The sequence below is a fragment of the Sinohyriopsis cumingii genome, chromosome 9, assembly GCF_028554795.1.
Source record: "Sinohyriopsis cumingii isolate HCF-2022 chromosome 9, ASM2855479v2, whole genome shotgun sequence".
Lineage (NCBI taxonomy): Eukaryota > Metazoa > Mollusca > Bivalvia > Unionida > Unionidae > Sinohyriopsis > Sinohyriopsis cumingii.
The window spans coordinates 43,370,894-43,392,222 of record NC_142969.1 but is presented as its reverse complement, the minus strand read 5'-3'; the positions used below and the strand labels follow the sequence as shown (position 1 = coordinate 43,392,222).

Below are 21,329 nucleotides of genomic sequence, written 5' to 3'. Positions count from 1 at the left end.
TGAATGTGTTTGATTTTAAATTTTTATTTTATATTATCAGTCATTACATGAATTTTACCCTTTGCGTTTTTCCCGCGTTATCATACGAATAGAACTGCCCGGATGATATTACATGCGCACTGTAGCACTCCAAGCAGAAGAAGAAACCTTTGTTTTATAGGTTTCAGGATAGAGTTAACAGAAGAACTTTCATTACGTGGTCGGTATAAAAAAAATAATTTTAATGTTCCACATTTGCACTGTTTTTCACAATTGTATATTTTAATCTGTCGGGTGGCGACGTCAATTAATTTGTCATATTATTCAAATAGAACATGGCGGTTCCCTTCCCCGCCATGCATCTTACCGGTGGTATGTGAAGGATACGTTGTCTTTCGATCACATTAATTAGAGTAGATATGGAGTAAATACCACTGAGTTCTGTCTGTAGTAAATTTTATTAGTCGTTATATAACCAAGCAGGTTAGAGACGGCAAACTTTTCCAGCAAGGAGGCGAATCCCTTGAGAGCAGAGGGTTGCACTTTGCCGGCCCCTTGCAGTATATCCCTGTTACACAAGTTACCCCTTAATACATGACAGATCTTCCTCGTTACAAACGGGGTAAGGGTGCGTTGTCACTGCCACATAACATATAAAGGATGAGGGGAAAAGAAAGAGGTGGATGACAAAATGTTTGACATGAACTGGTCGTTACTTACCAAGTATACTCGTTGGTTTATATCCCTTTGTGTGCTAAAGGAGCGTTTGAAAAAGTTAGATTCTTATATTATTTTCTGCTTCAGCATATAATTGAGAACTTGTGAACCTTGATAATGTACCAAACAAATTTAGTTCAGCCAGTCATGTCAAGCCGATGTACCTTGATGTGAACTAGAAAACCCAAGACAAACATTATGAGAAATCTACTGCCCTTGCAAATAGTCCTTTGAAAACTAACAAATTTCTCTTCTCTTTATTACCCCAGTGTTTGATAAATGTGAATGCTAACAACAAGGAACAGTTTGTAGTTTGGTACATATTTTTAAATCGTGGACGAGTTACATGAGCTAAATATATTGCCGAGATACCAGAAGTTGATCAACCCTTTGCTTGCCAGTTTCAATCCTTTATTACTTAAGGAATACAAAGGAAAGACTACCATTCGTCACTAATTTTATATGCAGCTCATTTTCAGTGGCTTGTAAAAAATCAAAAATTATTTTGAGTGATAGGAATACATATCTTTTTATGCAGCATGGTGCCCCAGTGATAGACATCAATATTAACTGTCCCACTGCAGATATCATAGCGATATGACTGAAAAATTGTTAATGCTGTGTTAAAAATTCAAATCACAGTCTCCCACAGGTAATTACAAAAGGCAAGTTCAAGGTAATATTTGCTGTATTCTTGATAATGTGGTGTTCTGGATCCACTGTTGTGGTGTTACAAATGTTGGCTTGAATGAAACATTACCTAACATTTATGGTAAATTCGGTAACAGTACTTTGACAGGTGTTTATAAACTGAAGTATACATTATTTTATGCTCATTTATATGGAAATATGATTTAAAACCCACATTTTGAGTGTTAGCACAGGATGAATGTTGGAAAAGTCCAAGGCATTTATTTGGAAAAGCACATACAAACCCAGATCTTGGATGCATTTAATCATGTGTATTCGACAGAGTTTTTTTTATCTAGACAAAGAAAGTCACTTACACAGGTATCCTCTATGCACACAATAGCTGGGTGGCAAATTCAAAGGTTTCAGTCCTGCTTCAACCACCTGCTGAGTGTGAAAATGTGTCGATTGATCATTTTAGCTGTGCTGATATTTTATAGTGCATCAAAAGAACATGGTGCAAAAGCCGGCCGGCGGGTTTAAAGTAGCTGCTGAGTGGTTGGAAAATGTGCTATTTACTATGACTGAATTCAGTCAGAACTGCCCCAAGATGTGGTCATTATAAAAGTGAATAAAATTAACAAATTTACTTTTTCATTATTGTGTTTATTTATTTCCTAGTGTTGCAGAATAAGTAGTATGTGACCTCAAAATCGAGACGCATCAAGATTTATTTTTAAAAATGCCATTTGGATAAGTATTTTGGGGTTCAACAGCAAATTGACTAAGATTGTAATGAGATTCAAAAGAATGCTGAAGTTGCTAGAACTGATGGTTTGGACGGAACAATAACCAAGTGTAAGAAAGTGTGTGATGTCATAGTGTTTACAATAAGGCCTTTCCTTGAAATTACAAAATTCTATCTCAGTCTAATGGGCAAACAAGAGCTATATGTAAGTGGTGTTAAGAATATAGAAAATTAAACTCTATGGCAACCACTGGTTCTTCTCATTTGGACATTTAGCAACTTCAGGTATGCCCAATATGCGTATGGGGACTGCAACTTTTGCTTGTGGGACTCCTAGTTTTAACATGTAGCAACATTAATTATACTTTTGTTTGGCAGTCACAGAAAAAAGTGCTACGAACATTGCTTCACAGGGTTATATCACTTCTCACATTCCATTATTGTTTTGGTCTTTTCTTTATTTGGTTATCACTCAGAGATACCTGAGTGACCATGTAATTGCGATGTTTCTTGCTGCACACAATCCACTCCTGTCCAGTCCATTAAATATTGGCCTTTGTCATTGACTCTACTGTTTGTTTTCACTACTGGGATGCATGAAAGGACAATTGTGAGGACTTTTGCCAATGGGGATTTTTTTCTTTAGGTAGCTCTGTGTAAACTAAAAGTAGCCAAGTAAAAGAAAGTCCTATAGTATCCCTTTTCAATTTGTGAACATAGTGCCATATTGGTAGATACTGGTATAATCTGCTTCAGATTAATGTAAAAATTGTCCATAAATTTACATTGGATGAATTGTCAATGTAAATGACATTGCCTTTAATTTGCATTGGTCTTGTTAGTTCGATAACTATGGCTGCCAGACCTGATTTCCTATGTATCCAAATGACTGAAATGTTTACTAATAGAGAAGCCCTGATAATGACCAGAGATTATATCATCAAAATGAGATGTTTAACCGAGACCAGAATACCAATATGCACTGCTGAGAAGGGATTATGTTCTTTATTTACATGTCTGTAGTGTTTAAGAGGATGAGGATGCTGCAATATTGTTAAATGCGTTACTTGTGGCCCATATATGTAAAATTAGAGGGTCACATTTGTACCATCTTTTGGAAAAGAGATGGTGGATTTTGAAAAATCTTGGAAGCAACACTGACATTGAAAATCTTGTCAGATTCTCCTGAATAGATGGTTATATCAGCATTAGGTTTCACCAAGTGTCCCAAATGTGACTAATTTGTCCAAAATGAACATGCAGCTGGTCTTACAACCCTTTTAAAAACAAATCTTTAAAAATCTTGCCACGTATCACATCCCAAAAAATTAATCATTTGGCCATTATAAATTTGCAGAAAATAGAATTTTTATTGCAAGTCATATGGAGAGTAAAATGGATTGTCATTTATGAACTAGTTTCTTATTATGCAGTTAAACAAGCAACATTAGTTATCTCCTTTTTTAAGGTGCTAACTCAATATGTCTGCAAAGAAGGCAACAGAAGATATTGTAGAGGCAGAGGAAGCGGCAGGAGAGGATGAAGAAGGGGAGGAGGAAGAATTTACAGTAGAGAAAGTTGTTGATGTACGAGTCAAAGGTGGCAAGAAAGAATACCTTCTGAAATGGAAAGGCTACCCAGAGTATGTGATTTACAAACTTTTAAATACAATAGAGATTTCAGTCAAAATTTTTAGAAATTCACTGGCAGAATAAAGAAATGCACAGACAGATGATGTGAAGACTATATGCCCCCGGTCAGTAAAATTGGGAGTATAAAATTCATGGATATTACTTTAGCAATTTGATATTGGTTTTTCAAATTAAGGCTTTGTCCTCAGTTCTCTCAATTTAAACTCCTTGTTCATTGTCTGTTACTAAATAATAGATTTGTATAATTGTTTTGAATTATTTACTTGCTTCTATCCTAAGACCAGCTAAACTAAGCATTTTTTGTTTAGCATTTAATGTGTCTATGATAAAAATGAATGCTTTATTATCCAACCTTAACCTTGAACCTTTTGTACTCTTGAATGCATAATTTGGTCCAGGAAAAGAAACAGGATTTCGAATCTGAAGTTTTGAGTTTTAAAAGATTAAAACCATCATGTAAATTCACCATGCAAGTTAAACACTTTCTGATAGGTGAGTTGAAAAAGGTTTTTTGTTGAGGATGTGGATACTTATTGTCAGTTTTGTAATAGGACAGGCAGCTTAGCCATATTCACTCGGTGATCATAGTAACCGCTTGTTACAGTATGATTGGAGGGGTTCTTGTAGTCTATGTGCTGTCATCTTTTTTTTTTCTTTGAAAGATTTTATGAAGCCTTTTAAATGATCCTTATATAATATAAAAGGATAGAGCTGGTATGTGGTGAAAAGTTAAATGTACCCAGTCATTGTTCCATTTATTCCAATATTTTTGTCTCTGAACAACAAGAGATGCCCTACATTATTTGTGGTTTGCAACCAGACTCTTGTCCAGTTTGGACCATGAGAAACTAGTTATTTTTCATGGTCTGTCAGGCGCCATATTTTTCCAGGTCTGTTGATCCCCAGCCAATAGAATTTGACTTGAGAAATCTGTATGAAAGGCCTACTACTACTTTCAGCTCAGAAAACACATGGGAGCCAGAAGAGAATTTGGACTGTCCTGATTTAATAGCAGACTTTGAGCAGAAAAGAAAGAAGAAGGAGGCAGAGAAAAAGAGAAAATCTCAGAATGGGGTGGAAGATGGAAGCCAGAAGAAGAAGAAAAAGGTGGCAGAAGTAAGAACAAGTGTATGTATCAGAAATTGTACGCCAATAGCTGTTGGAGCTCATTAGCTTCGAGGGCTGGGATTCATTGACAATTATGCACTTGGATTATTGGCTTTGAAAGCTTGTTACTGTAGCTAAACAAAGGAAGTGGTTTTCTTCAGAAACCTGTCTGCTTCACATACCTTTAAAATATTCATAGATGGAATGTCTTATAGAAATAAAAAAAACTTCTGAGGACCAGAAGTCCCAAGGTAGATGTCACTGTGACCTTCCTTAGTTAGACAAACCATACCGTCAGCAAAAAAATGATAAATATGTTGCCATTTGCTGATACTAATAGCTTGTCAGCTAAGTTTGCATGTTTTTATTGGAGGCGTTTTTTATAACAGAAAAAAACAGATCAAGTCACTGTAATCTGCCAAAGCCAAATTGAACTGTCCAAATACATTTTTACATGGTTTCAAGGGGATGTACTAGTTGATTTTGTTCTCGACTACTTCTGCCAAATTTGTCAAAAGGTCCCATCATGTTAGAGTGTCAACTTGTGAATATGATCTGATAATGGTTTTTGCAGATTGAGAAAAACTATACATGTGGACCACATTGTGTGCCTACCTCAAGCCTGTTAGCCCTTATAATTTTTACTAAAGTCTTACAAAAATGACCCATAAGATACAGGCTTGTGGAATAAAAGAAAAAACTAGGGAAAAGGACAGTTGCGGTAAATTCCAGATAATTGTCTTGTACATGTTTGATTTGATCCAGGTTTCATATTTACTGGAGTTATTCAAGGAACCAGATTAATTTTACAGTATTACCTTGTATGCTTTAAACTGCACATATTTTATCATTCAAAGTGTATTGAACTGCACAGGGTTTGGAAATGAAGTTTGTACAACTGTACTGGAGGTAAAATAAGGTCTGTGTATACAAAGTTTTCAGATGATGCATCAGTTTGGAATAATGAACTTTTTAAATACACTTTTCCAACTTTAGCAGTAGATATTTTAGTATACCTTATTGAAAACTCCTCAAACTTGCAGAAAAAAATCAACTGCCTTACTGGGACACTCTTGTTGGGGTTGGTAGGTCTGCCACATCGTATGAAATAGAACGGTGCTCAGAGAATTCTTATTTCAGGCATGGACACATGGCAAGTGGCTTTATGCTTTAACTTGTAATTCTTTTTGCCCAACAAGACAATATATTTTTACTACATGGGTTTGCAAATCTACTTGCTCACTCCCGGTGGGTAAAATGTAGTAATTTTGTAAGCGTAGTGTTATTTACAAGGGATTGTGTTAAGTTCTACGATCTGAAAGTCTTGTGCCCGGCGATCTCTCCACAATACATATATCATCTTTGTTTAGCATTTATATATAGCAGATTCACTTTGTGCATGCCTGGCTACAGTTTTTTTTAATTATTGTTCATCATTTCCATCTTGTCGATGTCGATCACATTTTTTCATGTATATGTGATTAAGTGAATATTTACTAATTAAATCAAGTTTGACAGATACGGATAAATATTTTTGTTTTACCTTGTCAATAACATTTTCATTGTGGTATTTTGTATGTATCAGGGATTGGTGACTTTCTGGTGCTATATCAAAGTCGGGGTCATTTTGTCAGATTGCAGAGTAGGTGTTGATTGCTAAAACTGCAACTCTTGATATTTCTTTATCAGGTGCATATTGGTGGTGGGGGAGTCTATTATCTCTAATGAGCATGATTGATGTTAGGAGAATGTAGCATCCACATGCTGTTTTATTTTCATGATAATTACAAGAGACTTGATATCTACTCCCTGGCAAACAATTAAATGGACAAAAATAAATGGATTTGTATCAAATTAATGCAAAAATTACATTTTTTATACACTGTCAATTTTTATTAGATTTCCCTTATATTTACATATTTCAGTGAAAAATTCCATTCTGTATAGTTGGCCATTTCGTTCATATTTTCCTAACATGGTAAAAGAAGTGCCTGTTGGGGTAACCAAGTGTTTGTTTTGCCTTTGCTATGACAAAATTATGTGTCTTGTGTTTCCTGCTAATAAACAAAGGTCTAGTAAAGGAACATGTAAACAGCAGCCCAGACTTGAATAGCTAATGCATACCCCAGGGTCACAAACTTGAGGCAAAATGGCATTAGTTAAACAGGACATTTATCTTGCACTTTCTTTTATTGAAATTGTAGTATGTATTTAAATTTTATTGCGTTGAATATTTCTTAATCAGTACTTGCTATCTCTGTTGAAGAAAGGTATTGACCTAGTTAATGTCGTCAGGCTCTCAAAACAAGTCACGACAAAAATGACAAACACAAAGTTGGGACCGTCTAGCTTTCAGTATCGGCATTGATTCTAAAATAGGTCACGCGAGAAAGGAGAGGTGTCCTCCCTTGTGATGAATACATGTGCACACGACAAGAGCCTCAAACTGTAATCATTATTCTCTGTCTCAATCTGAACTTGGTGTACTTTTGTTTAGCGGGTAACCATTGGCATCCTTACCACTAGCACTACCAGAGAATGAGGGAGAGGGTTCCAAAGGGCTTAGATAAGGTAAAGGGTTATGGATGGTAGGTTTGTAAGGTGGAGGAGCACGTACAAATGGAGTCCCAGCAGGTGATTGGATATTAATAATTTACTAGTGTCTTTAGAGAAGATCAAAATAAATATTTTGTCAGTGGGCTCATGGTACCAGATTAGCTACCAAATAATTTGGACGTATCGGGCAACTTGCTTGGAGAAGGGGTGAAGCCCGATCTAGATTTAGAGCTGCCATATGCATCAGGCTGTCCAATTTTTTTTTCTTCTTTTTTTTTTAAGCTTTGCTTCATGTCTGAAATGTAACCGACATAGACCTCATTTATAGCTCGACCACTCTGGTGGCCTAGTGGTTAGAGCGTCCGCCTCAGATGTGGGAGGTCGTAGGTTTCGATCTCCAGCTGAGTCATACCAAAGACTTACAAAAATATTACTAACTGCTACCTTGCTTGAAGCTCAGCATTAAGAGGTTTGTGCTAGGACTGGTTGGCCTGGTGTCTGGATAATGTGACTGCGTGGGACATAATGCTACATGTCTGCTGCATGATGCCCCAGCGCTAGACGTCACTATAAACTGCCATGCTGCAGACATCATATGACTGAAAAATTGTTAAAGCTACTTTACAAATCCAAGTCACACATTGAAAGCTTAACCTGTATACAGTTCAGTTGTGGACATTGGCTGGTTTTGCCCTTTCCCATCAACAGTTGACAGGTTTGACATTACATCCTTGGCAATAAATACTTTAAATTTCAGAAATGTTGCAAATGCTTGGTGACTTCTAGTGACCTTGGTGTCAAAACGACAATTAGAGCAATCCTTTCATGACAAGTTCAACATAGATACCCTGGCTTTGTTGCATCATAACATTTTAGTCTTTAACCTATGTTAATTGTTCAGTGTTTGTGGTGGGCTTGCATTTGAGATGTGGAAGATGACTCATTTTTAATGGTCAGAAGGTTAAATATCAAGATAACTAAGAGGAAAATGCAGTTTGCATAACTTTTGTTTTAGAAGATGTTTCAAAGTCAAGATAAGACTAAAACACAAGTTTACTTCAAGCCTTCATACCACAAATTGAGATTGATATTGTTGGGACCCCATCAACTATACCAGGTTGGGGCCTACATAGAAAGCTATCACACAAACAGCAAGTATATAATATATAATATGCCATTCATAATACTCGGGGGGGGGGGGGAAGAAACATCAAGCAAAGTTAGATCTTTGCAATGTCATTCTATCAAGTCATCAGTGTGTGTGTGTGTGTGAATGTTTGTTGCAGTTTTTACCATTACAAATTCTAATTATTAATTTTTTTTTTTTTTAGGAAGATGATAACAAACCTAGAGGGTTTGATAGAGGCCTGCAGCCAGAGAGAATTATTGGTGCCACAGATAGCTCCGGAGAGTTGATGTTCTTGATGAAGTGGTATGTAATGTTACATAAATAAATGACATTGAGTGAGGTTCTGATCCAGAGCAGCAAATTTATTTATGCCTGATTCAGACGATGGTGAGATATCCCAGAAATAAAAATACATGGGATAAAGCGGTGTCCATCCACAGTGTGGTTTCTCTGACATCACATTGCTTTGGTCGTCTTCCAACTTACTGGTCATCCGGAGGAGAGCATATGGGATTGCCTTTTGTTATCCATTCATTGGTTATTGCTACTCGTCTTAAACTATCTCAAGAATTATAGTCAGATTTCACGCATGCAGTTATCCCAATGTCTGATTGGTAGTGATTCCTTAACATTTGTGCAATTATCTGTACCTTTTGCTGACAGTGATGGGATAATGGTCAGATTTTACCAGTACAAATCAACCAATCTTTTGATGGTTTATCAGTTGCATAAAGTATTGAAAGTTATTGGCTTTTAATGGAACAGTGTAATACCATGGTCTTTTACCAGTGACCCACTGACATTAGTAACAAAACAACACGTGAATGAGTGTCAGCTTGTCTTTTTTAATGTCTTTTACATGTTGACACTGTGCACTACATAAAAAAAGCATCGCAGTATGTTCTGGTAATATGATAACCAGCCCTAACTGTGGACTATCTTAACCTACTATGGAGGCTGAAGTACACAAAAAGAAGCCATCAAAGAGAGAATACACTGCTGTTATTGTGTTTTTTTTTTTATATTTAGTGTTGACCACTAATCTAAACTTGTAAAAGATACAAGACTTCAAAACTTGTAGCAGATGGAATGATGGCTGTCATGCAATTTTTATTACTAAATGGATAGTTATAAAATGGGTTTTTAACTGAATTCTTATATCTAGTTGGTCCTAAATGAAAATGATGCAAATCTGGCGTCCAGTATGCCCGTCATGGTGATAATTATGAAAATCTTGACATCACCAAACATTCTGAATAGACGGCCATATTGGCATGGGTTTGGCACCAAAAGACATCAAGATGGTCTTGTATGAAAATCTTAAATCCAATATGACAACCCTCTTGAGAATCTGTTACTACTTCACCTGAATTGATGGTCATGATGATCACCTGGTTGTTGCCAAAAGATTTCTAATGATGTTTTCCTAGTCTTGAATGAAAATTGTTCTTATTTTGCATCCATTATGATTTCTGCAACCATTGTAGTGCTAGTCCCATCGATTCTCTTTCTCGGTGCTCAAGGTGCTTAACCAGAGGCCTGTAGAGTTCCGCACCACCATGTCATCAAAGTTCTAAGTAACTGGAGCTTGACTTGATTTTAATAATACCTTACCTGCAGGACATTTGAAAACTCCAGACCTCACAAATGACCTGTTGAAAATCACAGGGAAGTAACAGAGTATTGAAAGATTTAACTTGTAAAACGGTTGTTGATAGCAACAGGAGATAGAGAGACAGACAGAAGGATAAATAAATTCCATGTGCAGAAGAAAACAACGAAGTTTTGAGATATTTGTGATATAAAAATGCATCAACCTGTGCTTTTATTGGCTCCGAATTTTAGTTCTTAAATACAGCTGAACCTATATTGTCGACTTTACTTAATTGTCACCTGTTTACAGTAGTCATTTTAACTCCTGGCAAATTCCTGTATAAATATCCCGTGTGGAACAGATAAATTGCCTGCACATTCAGCGGCCAGATGTTTCCTAACAAAATAGTTGTTTCTCCCAGCCTTAGGCCTTCACTGTCTCTTCTACAGGAACTGCATAGTCTATGCAAGCTAAACTTATCCTTCATGAGGAAGTCATTGTTTGGAATTATTATGTGGATGTTTATGTGTGAACATTCTTACCTTGCTTATACACCTATTAAAGTTAGATTGGAAATGTAACTCGTCGGTTTTTTGTTTGCTGGATGGCAGAGAAAATAATTAGAAAAGCGAAATACATGTTGGGTTTTGTGCTAGTGTAACAAATTTTGTTCAGTATCTTCATCTAGTTGACTGCATTAAAGCCGTCTCTAAAGAAAAAGTTTGTCTTTGAGAAGAGATACGAGTTACGAGATACATCCTTTTTCATTAAAGTTTGGGTTCATTCCGTTTTTATCATCTTTATAAAGACAAGTTTGAGTTCATTGGCCACAAAGAATAGCCATATACTCTTTTGATCTGGACAAGTTGAGCAATTGGCTTATCCTGGTCTGTTTTTAAATCATAGAAAACTTTTCTCCAAGTGAAACTTGTACATGTTGGCCAAACAAAAAGTCAGTCTAATGTCTTACAGTCATATAAGGCCCAGCCGGCCGACCCTCCATATTTCAATGCTGATTTCAGCCATTTTTTTCCCCGTGTTAAAAGCATTTTTTTTTTTAATTCCTGAAATTGATTTGTGAATCTAATTGAGCTGGTTTTTAACCCGGTACTTGAGGCACTTTGTAAATTGTATATACCTAAGCTGTCAATCAGTGGTGAAATTATTGTTTTGTAATGGTGCACAACACAAATTAAGATTGGTTGGAATTGGCAAATCAATCTAATCAGCATAAGCTTTGTCACATGTAGAAACTGCATGTGTAGAGAAGTCCAATATGTGTGTCAAAGTGAATCCGTAAATCCTTCATTGACAATCATGTTTTTTAAAACACTTTTTGATGATTGCCCACTTGTCAAAGAGCCTTCACATTAACTGGTGATTGTGTTTGTTGTTGTTATTTTGGGTTTAACTCCATTTCTCAGCACAAAATAGGTTATACATGGTGGCCACTATGATTAATGGAGAAAGAACACGGGAAAAGCCTCTGTAAGAACAACCGACCCACAGGAAGCTACTGGCAAGCTTTCTTAAATGCCCACATTGGCAGAGCTTGAGACTCTAACCCAAACAGACAGAGATTAAATGTTGGTAATCTGTAAAGGTGGACACTTGTGACACTTGGTCACCCAGGAAATCCTCTTTGAACCTAATTAATAAAGCAGTCTTGCAATTGTAACTGGATAAATTGCCTGCAGATAGATCAGTTAGTTTCCCCCCTGAACAGATCTTCCAATTCACCATACTTCATACATGGTATATACTTGTCACCATTGTGGAATGAATTTTAAGTTTATCAGTCGTGAAAATTACAATTACTTTCGGACGTGCCATAGAAAAATTTCGCACATGGAACAGACCTAACATTTTTTTTGAAAGAACAGATTTTCAAGAGGGAAAAGTGAACCTGTTTTCTTTTCTTTTTCAGGAAAGATAGTGATGAAGCAGATCTTGTGCCTGCAAGACAAGCCAATGTGAAGTGCCCACAGATTGTGATTGCATTTTATGAGGAGAGGCTAACCTGGCATACACACAATGACAATGAGGAAGAAGATAAAGATGATGCAAAATCATAAGACTTGCCAAAGATCTGGTTTTGAAAGCACTTAAAGTGGATATGAATAATTTGGCCATTATTTTAAAAACTTTTTCAGACCAATGATGGTCACATCTTGAACCAAAGGTTACTTAATGTGTTAGCAGCAGGTTTCATATTTGTCTGTAAACATAAAGAAAATTTGGAAAAAGAGGAAAAGCGATGGCATGCTTAGTAATAAAGAGAGAAATTTGGAAGCAAATATTACAACTGGAGGCTACAGATAATATTCGCTAATTGACACAGATGAAAACTATACCCACTGTAGAATGCATTTTCAAAAGACAAGAATACATAAGTGTTCTTGTGTCTTTTATGCTGCATTACATCACAATGGTTGATGAACTAAGTTCTGCAGATTATTGTAATAATCCATAAAATGTTTTGCATAACATTGGGACAGTTTTTTGTGCTCTTTAACGGCACATGTTGAAGACTTGTATGTAGTGTTAAATGTACCCTGCATAAGGAAATAATTTACTTGCACAGAGTAGCTGTCCCAGGTATAATTAAAAAGTGCATTTTTTAATCATAGAAAAGGCTCCAATCATTTAAACATTTACCATTAAACATTGTAAAAAGACAAACTGTTGAATCTATGTGACTTTTATTTTCTCTGTTACTGTCAAAAATGAGAAAGGTCTTCCCTATTTAAAATATCACCTGTTATTGCCATGAACAAATGGGGTTGTGTTGTATATGGCAATTGTTTTCTAACAGCATTTGTCAGCACACAAAAAAGTTGGTCAGAAATCCAAAATGGACGAACCAAAATCCTGTAAATTTTCATTATTTAAAGCCAGATTATTGTTAGTTGTTCGGGTTTCATCCAGTTTTCATGAAAAGTGTAGTGCAGAAATGATATTAAAATCATGTATAAACTAAATTTTTCATGTTTGGGTTTGTAGCCTTCAAAAAGTATTGGTAGCTTATTTAAAGTAAAAGTTCAATGTTATTTTTAACTGGATTAAGAAACATGCCCCCCGCTAATTCATTGCTCACAAAACCGTGTGGTGGGTGGGGGTAACATGCTTTGATGGTGTACAGCTGTTGTCCCAAGTCCATTATAGCTCAATAACAAAGTCTATTTGGATTTGAGCCATGAATATTTGCACACTTTATCATGGTCACAAGTAAACGACTCAATTGGATCTTCACTTCATTGCAACTTTACAGGCACTACCTGAGATACTTAAGGGTTACATTCCTTGGATCTCTACACGTCAGTTTGTATGCAAGTCAGTTTTTATTAGGTTACACATGGGTAGTTTCATAATTGTAAGGGTAACTTTAACAAAACACAATAAAAATCCTTCAGTTTATGAAAAAATAAACAAAATGATTTACACATGTACACAAGAAAAGTGGCACTATATTCTGCGTGTGCACTCAATTCGAAAATCATGAATTGGTCTGTGTGCATGTTTAAGGTTCATTATGTATCTGCATGTTAATGTATGTGTCTGGGGGGAATACCTGTATTTACAGTTTGCCATTTTTTAAACAAATTCTTTGATACAAAATTAAACAGACATTTGTGTTTGGTAAATGATATTTGATAGACTTGTTTATATTCATATGTAGAGGTCTTAACTAAGGCTGTCCCACAAAAATGTTTTTCTCACCAGGAAAGTGACTTCTATTGTGGAGGAGTTACCTGTAGTTACAACTGAGAATTTTGTATAATTTTCATATGAACTAGTTAAATAGACTACCCTGGCATTCATTTTACATACTTTTTTTTTTTTTAAACTAAGCAATGGGCTCTCACAGGGCACAATGTATGCTTAATTGGAACAGCCCTTTTTCATTTAAAGATGTTACAGCATATTTTTTAAAATTTAAAAATGCATCCTTTTTGAACTTTTTATCATTAGCACAATTTATGAAAAATTGTGTGAGGTAGATGTCAGCTTGGTCTGCTGTGTGGGGCATATTTTACAGACATGAATTGGTTATATATATATATTTCCAATTGTAAAATTTACATTGTAGCTTAAAGCCTTGAAAGGCTTATTCCAGAATCAACGTCTCTTTCCTCCATTTGCAAGCAACTCTAAATCTCGTGTAATTGCTTCCCAGTAGCAGCAACTACATGGCATTTAGGTCTTGCATTGAGTAGGAATGCAGAGTATACAGAGAGGTAATTTGTGTTTATTACTTCGATGTTTCAGCATTGTGTAATAGTGTCAATTTTTGTTTTAGCTCACCGGACTTTAAAACCAAGTGATCTTGTGGTATGGTTATGCGATGATTGAGTATTGTATTTCAGCATTTGCTTCAATGGTTTATATTTCTGAACTGATTTTTAATTGATCGTGAAATATGGATTACTATACAACATCTGATTGGCTGATCTTCCTACGGCTGTAGAGACAATTTTTGATACGATTATATCACCAAGGTCAAGGAATAGTATTATCATGAGAAAGATCCGCACTTGTTAATTTTCATGATCTTACATCTGGTTGGTAGAGTTCATCAACACTTGCAGCACTTATCAGGTTTTGATCAGAATAGTTGAGTACTTTTGTATCATCGATATATTCTTGAGCAAGATGTATACATATTTATGCAGAAATGCCCACCATTCTGGTATCATCAGAACTCTGCGTTTTAAATAATATTGACTCAGTTGTACAAGTTCAAACAAGGCTTAACTATCTATCAAGTTGTAGTTAGAGGTAAAAGTACGTCAGTACTAATATTTTAGACTATGCTATATAATTTAGTTTCTCAGTGTAAAATCAATCTAAATAAAAGAAACCAGTCAGTTAGACTGTCCATATGCGAAATATGATGGCAGATATGGAGAAAAGAAAGTAGGAAATAATACATGAGCATGGCACATTTATGTCTTTGCCCGAATATTAAAGGAATTCGGGACGATGTTATTTTGTTCTCATTGGAGTTTGTTACTGGCTGTGTGCAAGTATGTATAGGCTCATGTGAAGATGCAGTATTCTTCTACTAAGGTCTTTTACTTTCAAGAATGTATTTTCCATTCTAGGCAGGCTACCTAGATTGTCATAAATTGTTGCAGGCATTCCTGATAAGCAAGACCTTAGTAGAAGAAAACTGCATCTTCCCATGAGCCTATACATAACATGAGCTCTGAGCATATTAAGTGTGCCTTTTTCTTTGCAAAGATTCATTTTCTTTTGATTCATTTCTAGCAAAACTGGTAGAATTGACTAGCCAAGGATGGAAGATAGCTTATTATGATCTGGATTTGTATTTTATAACAAAACTTTGGTTTGCTTTGGTCTCGCGTTTTATGGCATAACATGATTCAGTACCACAGTAATTGTAAAGTATCTTGCACATAGACATGGGCAAGTTGTTCGATTATAAACCCGCTTGGCAATATTTTGTTGTGAAATATTTCATTTTCTCAAAATGCTTGTACTGTTTGACAATGAAATTCAACCTGCTGAAGGCTATATGTCAATAAATGCCAGTTTTGTTTATCTACTCTTGAGTACTCTGCTCATCTATCTTGAGAGGGATAAAATGCCCCTTCTTCCCCGTTTCAAAATCAAATGAAGCCAAGCTGTGAGCAGAATGTCATTTTAACCATGTGGTAAAAATTCCATTTTGTTATAGGTATGAGAAAATTGGAGAAATATTTTGGAATATTGTGAAGTTTTTCTCAAAAATATTGTTTTTTATGCGTTCTTTGATGAAAATCACTTTCTTAATATTAATTTGGAAAATCTCAGAAAGTGTTCACAAATGTGGTAGATGTGCTTTTTAAGTTTGCTATATTTGTTATTCTTAAGTTACTGGGAGAATTACCATGAAGCTTGCAACACACATTCATCCCATATTTGCTCTTCATAAGTTTGTAATATTTTGGGATTATCAACAAGGAACGGCTGCTTTAATTTCTTGTTGACCCAGCCAGAAATTTATTTGCATCTTGACAGTTTTGGAGACAAGCTTAACGTTTTAACTAAGCTATTAGATTCAAGGTCAAAGGCCATTATGAAGCATCTTATATCGCACTCAGACATTAAAGAAACCAATTTCGTTGCAAAATGAAATTTGGTATGTTGGAGTTTATCAAGATTTTCAGATTGGTGTTGACATTCGATAGTAGAAAGGTATAAAAGGACAAGGAACATGCCTATCATTGATATCTGAATATTCTTCTTGGATGGCAAAATGACAGTCCTATGAAGAGAAATGTTATGCATGTGAGATCTAATTTAACATGCTAAATTTAAAAATAAGGTAGGGGCTACGAGTGGTCTAAAGTGCTCACCATTACTGATCACTGCCATCTCACCTGTCTTCATTGGTTCAAGTCTCATGGATGTTAGTGTTGACTTTTGTGGAAATGAAACTATTTTACAAACTAGCTGGCCCGGTGAGCAGCTTCCATCATCAGTTTAGCACCAAACTGGTTTGGAAAACTTTGGTATGGCCAGAACAAAGTTTCCAGCAAGTTCTAAATAAGAGCATCAAAAGAGCCAATATATTATTTCAAATGCATGTATATGAATAGTACACAGGAAAAGTATGTACTTGCATTATAGCAAGTAAATGATTGTCGTGTTAGGGTATGGTTAAAAACTGTAAAGTAAAATTTTATAAACTTTTAAATAAAGCTGGCTTTTATATTTATTTGAATGATGTCAATCTGCCATCAAATACAGCTGCAATAGCTTAGAAAATTAGAACCTTGAAACAACATTTCAGGAACTGCTCAACAAACTCTGACAGCATCCTGGCATAAACGTCTTTCCAATATATTTAGTTGATGCAAAATTTATTCAAAATGATATCACTTCCACTTCAAATATGGCCTCGTACTGACAACAGGAAAACATTTCAGTTGCTGCTGTTAAACAGAATTTGATTTGATTTGTTGGGGTTTTTTTAAAGTAAGAAAGATGCTGGCATGAAGTTTTTGAATTTATTCCAATGATACCAGTCTGTCATCAGAAAGTTTCTTTTGCTAAAATTAGAACCTCTAAATGATCTTTTTAAAAAATCGACAGAATTGGACAGCATCCTATGATATATGGCTCATCTTTGTACAAATGAAGATGATCTGTCTCCAGATACTGCCATTACTAAAAAAAAAAATTAAAACAAACTAAAAGTTCCCAACAAAATTTTATAAAACTTTAATAAAAGCATCATGGTGCGAATGTCTTTCATATTAGTGCAAAAGGTTGCCAATCAGTCATCCAATGTGGCCACTTTTATTCAACACCAATAAACCTTTTTGACTTAAAAGCTGCTGTTGGAACTTGGATCAACTCTATACAAAACAAGGTCTATTTGCAGGGGAGTAACCTATGAAAACTAATGTGTATTGCAGGTTTGGAACTACTCCATTCTTCCCCTTGGAGAATATTTCAAATAAGCAAATAATTATTTGAAGACTATAAATTTCAGTAACACAATTATAAATTAACAAAAAAATTATCTTGGAAAAAAATATATTTTAATTTCTACCAAAGAGTAATATAAAAATGTGTAACCAGAAACCTAAGAAGTTAATAAAATTGAGCACACTATTGGAGAGAAAAAAATGAAGCATGCGCAATCTTGTGAAAGAATTTGCTGTATTTAGCCTTTAATGAAAAGTATTTTAAAGCAGTCTTGGCCAAACCAAACCAGGTATATTTTGTGCTTTTTTGATGCACACAATTAATCTTTTCTGTAAGGCACTTTACTTGTGCAGAAGCAAAAAATAAGCCATTAAACACTTTAAGAATGGTATTTGCAAAAGTCACATTTTTCAAATGATTTCATTCACACTTACATTATGCTGAGGTGCCATTGAACATGGCTTTATTTTATTTTGTTTTTTTATATTTAAAAATGTTTCTCTTTGGTAAGACTAGCCAATTTAACTACTGATTAAAATTTAAAAAATTCCTCTGGCCATGACAAATAAAAATCATGAGAAATACCATTGTGGAAATGGTCTGGCCCATTGGTGGGAATTGAACCCACAGCCTTAAACACTGGTTTCCAAGCAGCAGCTCTGTTGGCATAAGCTGACAGTCAGGAATTGATATAGATTGCGTCAGTTTACACCCCTTGCTGAGCACAAAATGTATTGATATTTTCAGGTAGGTTCATAAGCATTTATAAAGAGTTGCATATTGAAAGGATGTGTATTGTATTAACTTCTTTTGGTAGAAATGGGTTGTTTTTGTTTTTTCATTGTTAAAAAAAATGTTCAGTACAAAAGCATGCAAAAATATTAAGCAAGTGTCCAAAAGTAGACCAGTGACAAATGCATACCATGGCAGACAAACCACACATAGATTAGTAGCCTGTCCCTTAAGCAATACTGCAAAGTAATCCCACATTTTGTCGGTCATATTTAAGTGCAAAAGACAATTAAAGCATATTAAAAGCAAATTCAAACATGGAGTGCAAAATACATCATAAAATAGGAGAGCATCAGCCAGCATTAATAGACAGAATAGTATCTTAGTTTTTGTCGTTACAGTTTTGATACATGTATAAATTTCGCATTCACAGGCTAACACATGTTACGGGGTGAGCAGTGTCAGGCAGAATGGAGCCTTGTTGATGGATTACAGACTTCATAAACTTTATTGATTTCACCTGGAGATGCTCATGTTGATGTATCACTTGGCTTCTGCACTTTTTGTTTTTGCTCTTATACACCACTATAAGGTGTACCGTGATGCTGTCTGTCCATCTGTTGCTAATTTTGTTTCCACACAGCAGAGTTGTCTGCCATCTACAGCTTACAAATTTGGTGTTGGGGTAAGAAAGAAACTATCGAAAGCAGAAAGGTCCAGATCACTGACTGAAAAAACGATGTGGTTTATGCTCAGCTCATTTCTCATCCATCTAGAGTTGTCAATTTACTTGTTGACAATGTTTGTGCCCCATTGCTTTATGTACAAGAGGTTGCCCTTTTGACTTCCAGCTGGGTACAAGCCATGACAAAATGTTGATAATACCACTATTGCAGTTTTGGTGGATTGCTATGAACATTAGTGCATATTATGATCTTAATCAATGGGTATACTTGTTGGCAAATCATTATGCTAATATTTACATAGAACCTGAGCAGTTTTGTTTTTTACATGTTCATCACTGGTTAGGGGTGGTAGTACATGTGAGCAAATTGCTCATCATTCTGGTTTCTCCTTTGCTCGTTTCCGTTGCAGATAATGCCTCCTTGTATCAAAACTGATTTCTATTTTTATGTAGTTGTCTCATCATGTACAAATTTGTTGTATCAATCTCGATCATTTGTAAATTTGTCACTAAATTTTTTGATAGGCGGTCAGATGATTTTTTTTTTGCAACGTGTCATAAAGATATATCCAGGTGAGGATACCTATTGTTATGAAAGTCTTGTACTTTTCATTTTACATATGGAAATTGTCAAATTGTGAAATCAGTTCTCGTTAAATTTTGTGCGATTTAGGCATTAAATTTCTATGCCATATTTTGCAGAGCATATAGCCTTTGTGTAAAGCTGGGTCTTCGGTATATGTAGTCTGTTTGGAAAGGTAGTTTGTTGGTTCCTCCAATTCAGGTACATTTGTATATAACTTAATATTTTGAGTAAGCAAATTTAAAAGGAACATTAACTAAATTTGTGTTCATTGCCAAGCTTTTTTTGGTCTTTCTAGAGAGGATGTTTGTGTATCTAGCTAACTAGATTTCTTTTCATTTAATGTTAACATTTTGCATAGTATCAATTTGGCTAATTGGGTCAAGTTATCACATGAGTTAAGCCATGTCGGAGATTCCTTTTGATAATAGCTGAAATACATGCGTGTATGTAGACTTTGCTGAGCGCAGTTATGAATGTTTGGGGAAAATGAATCACATTATTAATTGGATTATTCACATTCAAAATTTAAACTAATGAAGTCAAGGAGAATACAAATAATAATAAATACGTCTTTATAATGGTACATGTTTGAACAGACAAATTGGTAGTAATATTGGAGTGAACAAGATCTGAATTGTTGAGAACTTGATAGTAAATGATGACCACATCAGGATGTGTTGTCAAGTGAATCTTTCCCCCTTTATTTTTTCTTGAATTTTTTTTCTCTTTTTGTTTTTGTTTGTACATATATAAGCTCTAAGCACTGTATTCTTCAAGACATGTATATAACTAGATTGTCTACCATGTGACCTGTGCAGTTGTAGCTGCTGGATTACCCAAGGGTTGATACAGGTCATTGCTTCTCAGCCATTGTTACATATTTGTATTTTTTTTTTTATAGATGTATTTCATTTTCGTCAGCAGTCTCGTATAGTTCAACATGCATGATATTTGTACAAAAAATGTAACAAAATCCCATTAGATTTAGGAATCAAAGTCCTTGTAAGCATCATTTCATTGATCTGGTAGTTCATCCTTTGTATAATTGTTGTCCTGTATTTGTGACAAATCACTCAATAAAGAATTGTACATATTTTTAAACAGATGCTTAGATTTCTTTGATGATGCAGCAACCTTAGACGGCTTGAAGAAAAACATTAGTGAAGCATATGTATCCATATTTCAATATTTTTGCTTTCTGGTATTCTGACAAGCGCACCATAAGGAGGCACATATAATATTTTGAGGTTTTCCAAATTTGTTTCTGCACAATAACTGGATTTGTCCACCAACTACAAGTACCAACCTTCGGATGGTTTGCACGTGGATCAGGGAGGAATCCTTAAATTTAGGAGTCATAAGGTCAAGGCCACTGAGTAAAAAAGAAAAATTGTTCCTGCATAATAACTTGAGTTGGTCAGCATCGACTGCTATGAAAATTTGCATGGCTTGTACTTGGGGGGGTAAAGAATGAGCCTATTGATTTGGAGTTCTAGAGTATGAAGTCAGTGTGATTAAAGAATAAAGCTAGTTTCCATCCAAGAACATTAGTTCCACATCATATATAGCTTGCACTAGGGCAGGGAAAAGCATTTATTTGGGGATCAAAAGTCAAGATTATTATCATGAAATTTTTTTTTTTTTTTTCACACAGCCGCATTAATTCTGCATCACTAACCTGGACCAGACTTGGTGGAAGGCATGCTTTGGGGATATGGAAAATGTATTGAAGTGCTGTAGTCAAGATTATTGTGATTGAAAGATGAAAAATTAT

The 21,329-nt window shown here is 35.2% G+C and overlaps 1 protein-coding gene across 4 annotated transcripts; it reads left to right on the top strand.

Annotated features, from left to right (window-relative positions):
• Positions 1 to 72: 72 nt before the first annotated feature.
• LOC149791643 (chromobox protein homolog 1-like) lies at positions 73 to 20,656 on the top strand. Of its 4 annotated transcripts, XR_016423380.1 has the most exons (6): positions 73 to 199; positions 3,543 to 3,716; positions 4,617 to 4,854; positions 8,721 to 8,821; positions 12,040 to 16,181; positions 16,278 to 20,656. XR_016423380.1 is itself a non-coding variant. In XM_089970196.1 (5 exons), the coding sequence occupies exons 2-5, from the start codon at positions 3,556 to 3,558 to the stop codon at positions 12,185 to 12,187; spliced, it is 579 nt and encodes a 192-aa protein (XP_089826322.1). In that variant the 5' UTR covers positions 73 to 199; positions 3,543 to 3,555; the 3' UTR covers positions 12,188 to 20,656. The 4 variants fall into 4 exon arrangements, 3 of the variants coding, with proteins under 3 accessions (XP_089826322.1, XP_089826321.1, XP_089826320.1); XM_089970196.1 differs by having other exon boundaries at positions 4,686 to 4,854; positions 12,040 to 20,656; XM_089970195.1 differs by having other exon boundaries at positions 4,617 to 4,842; positions 12,040 to 20,656.
• Positions 20,657 to 21,329: the final 673 nt, after the last annotated feature.

Excerpts from the sequence above, each read along its gene's own strand:
- LOC149791643 (XM_089970194.1), top strand. The coding sequence starts at position 3,556 with ATGTCTGCAAAGAAGGCAACAGAAGATATTGTAGAGGCAGAGGAAGCG. Across the intron at positions 3,717-4,616 it reads AAATGGAAAGGCTACCCAGA|GTCTGTTGATCCCCAGCCAA; the intron begins GTATGTGATTTA and ends ATATTTTTCCAG. Across the intron at positions 8,822-12,039 it reads TTGATGTTCTTGATGAAGTG|GAAAGATAGTGATGAAGCAG; the intron begins GTATGTAATGTT and ends TTTCTTTTTCAG.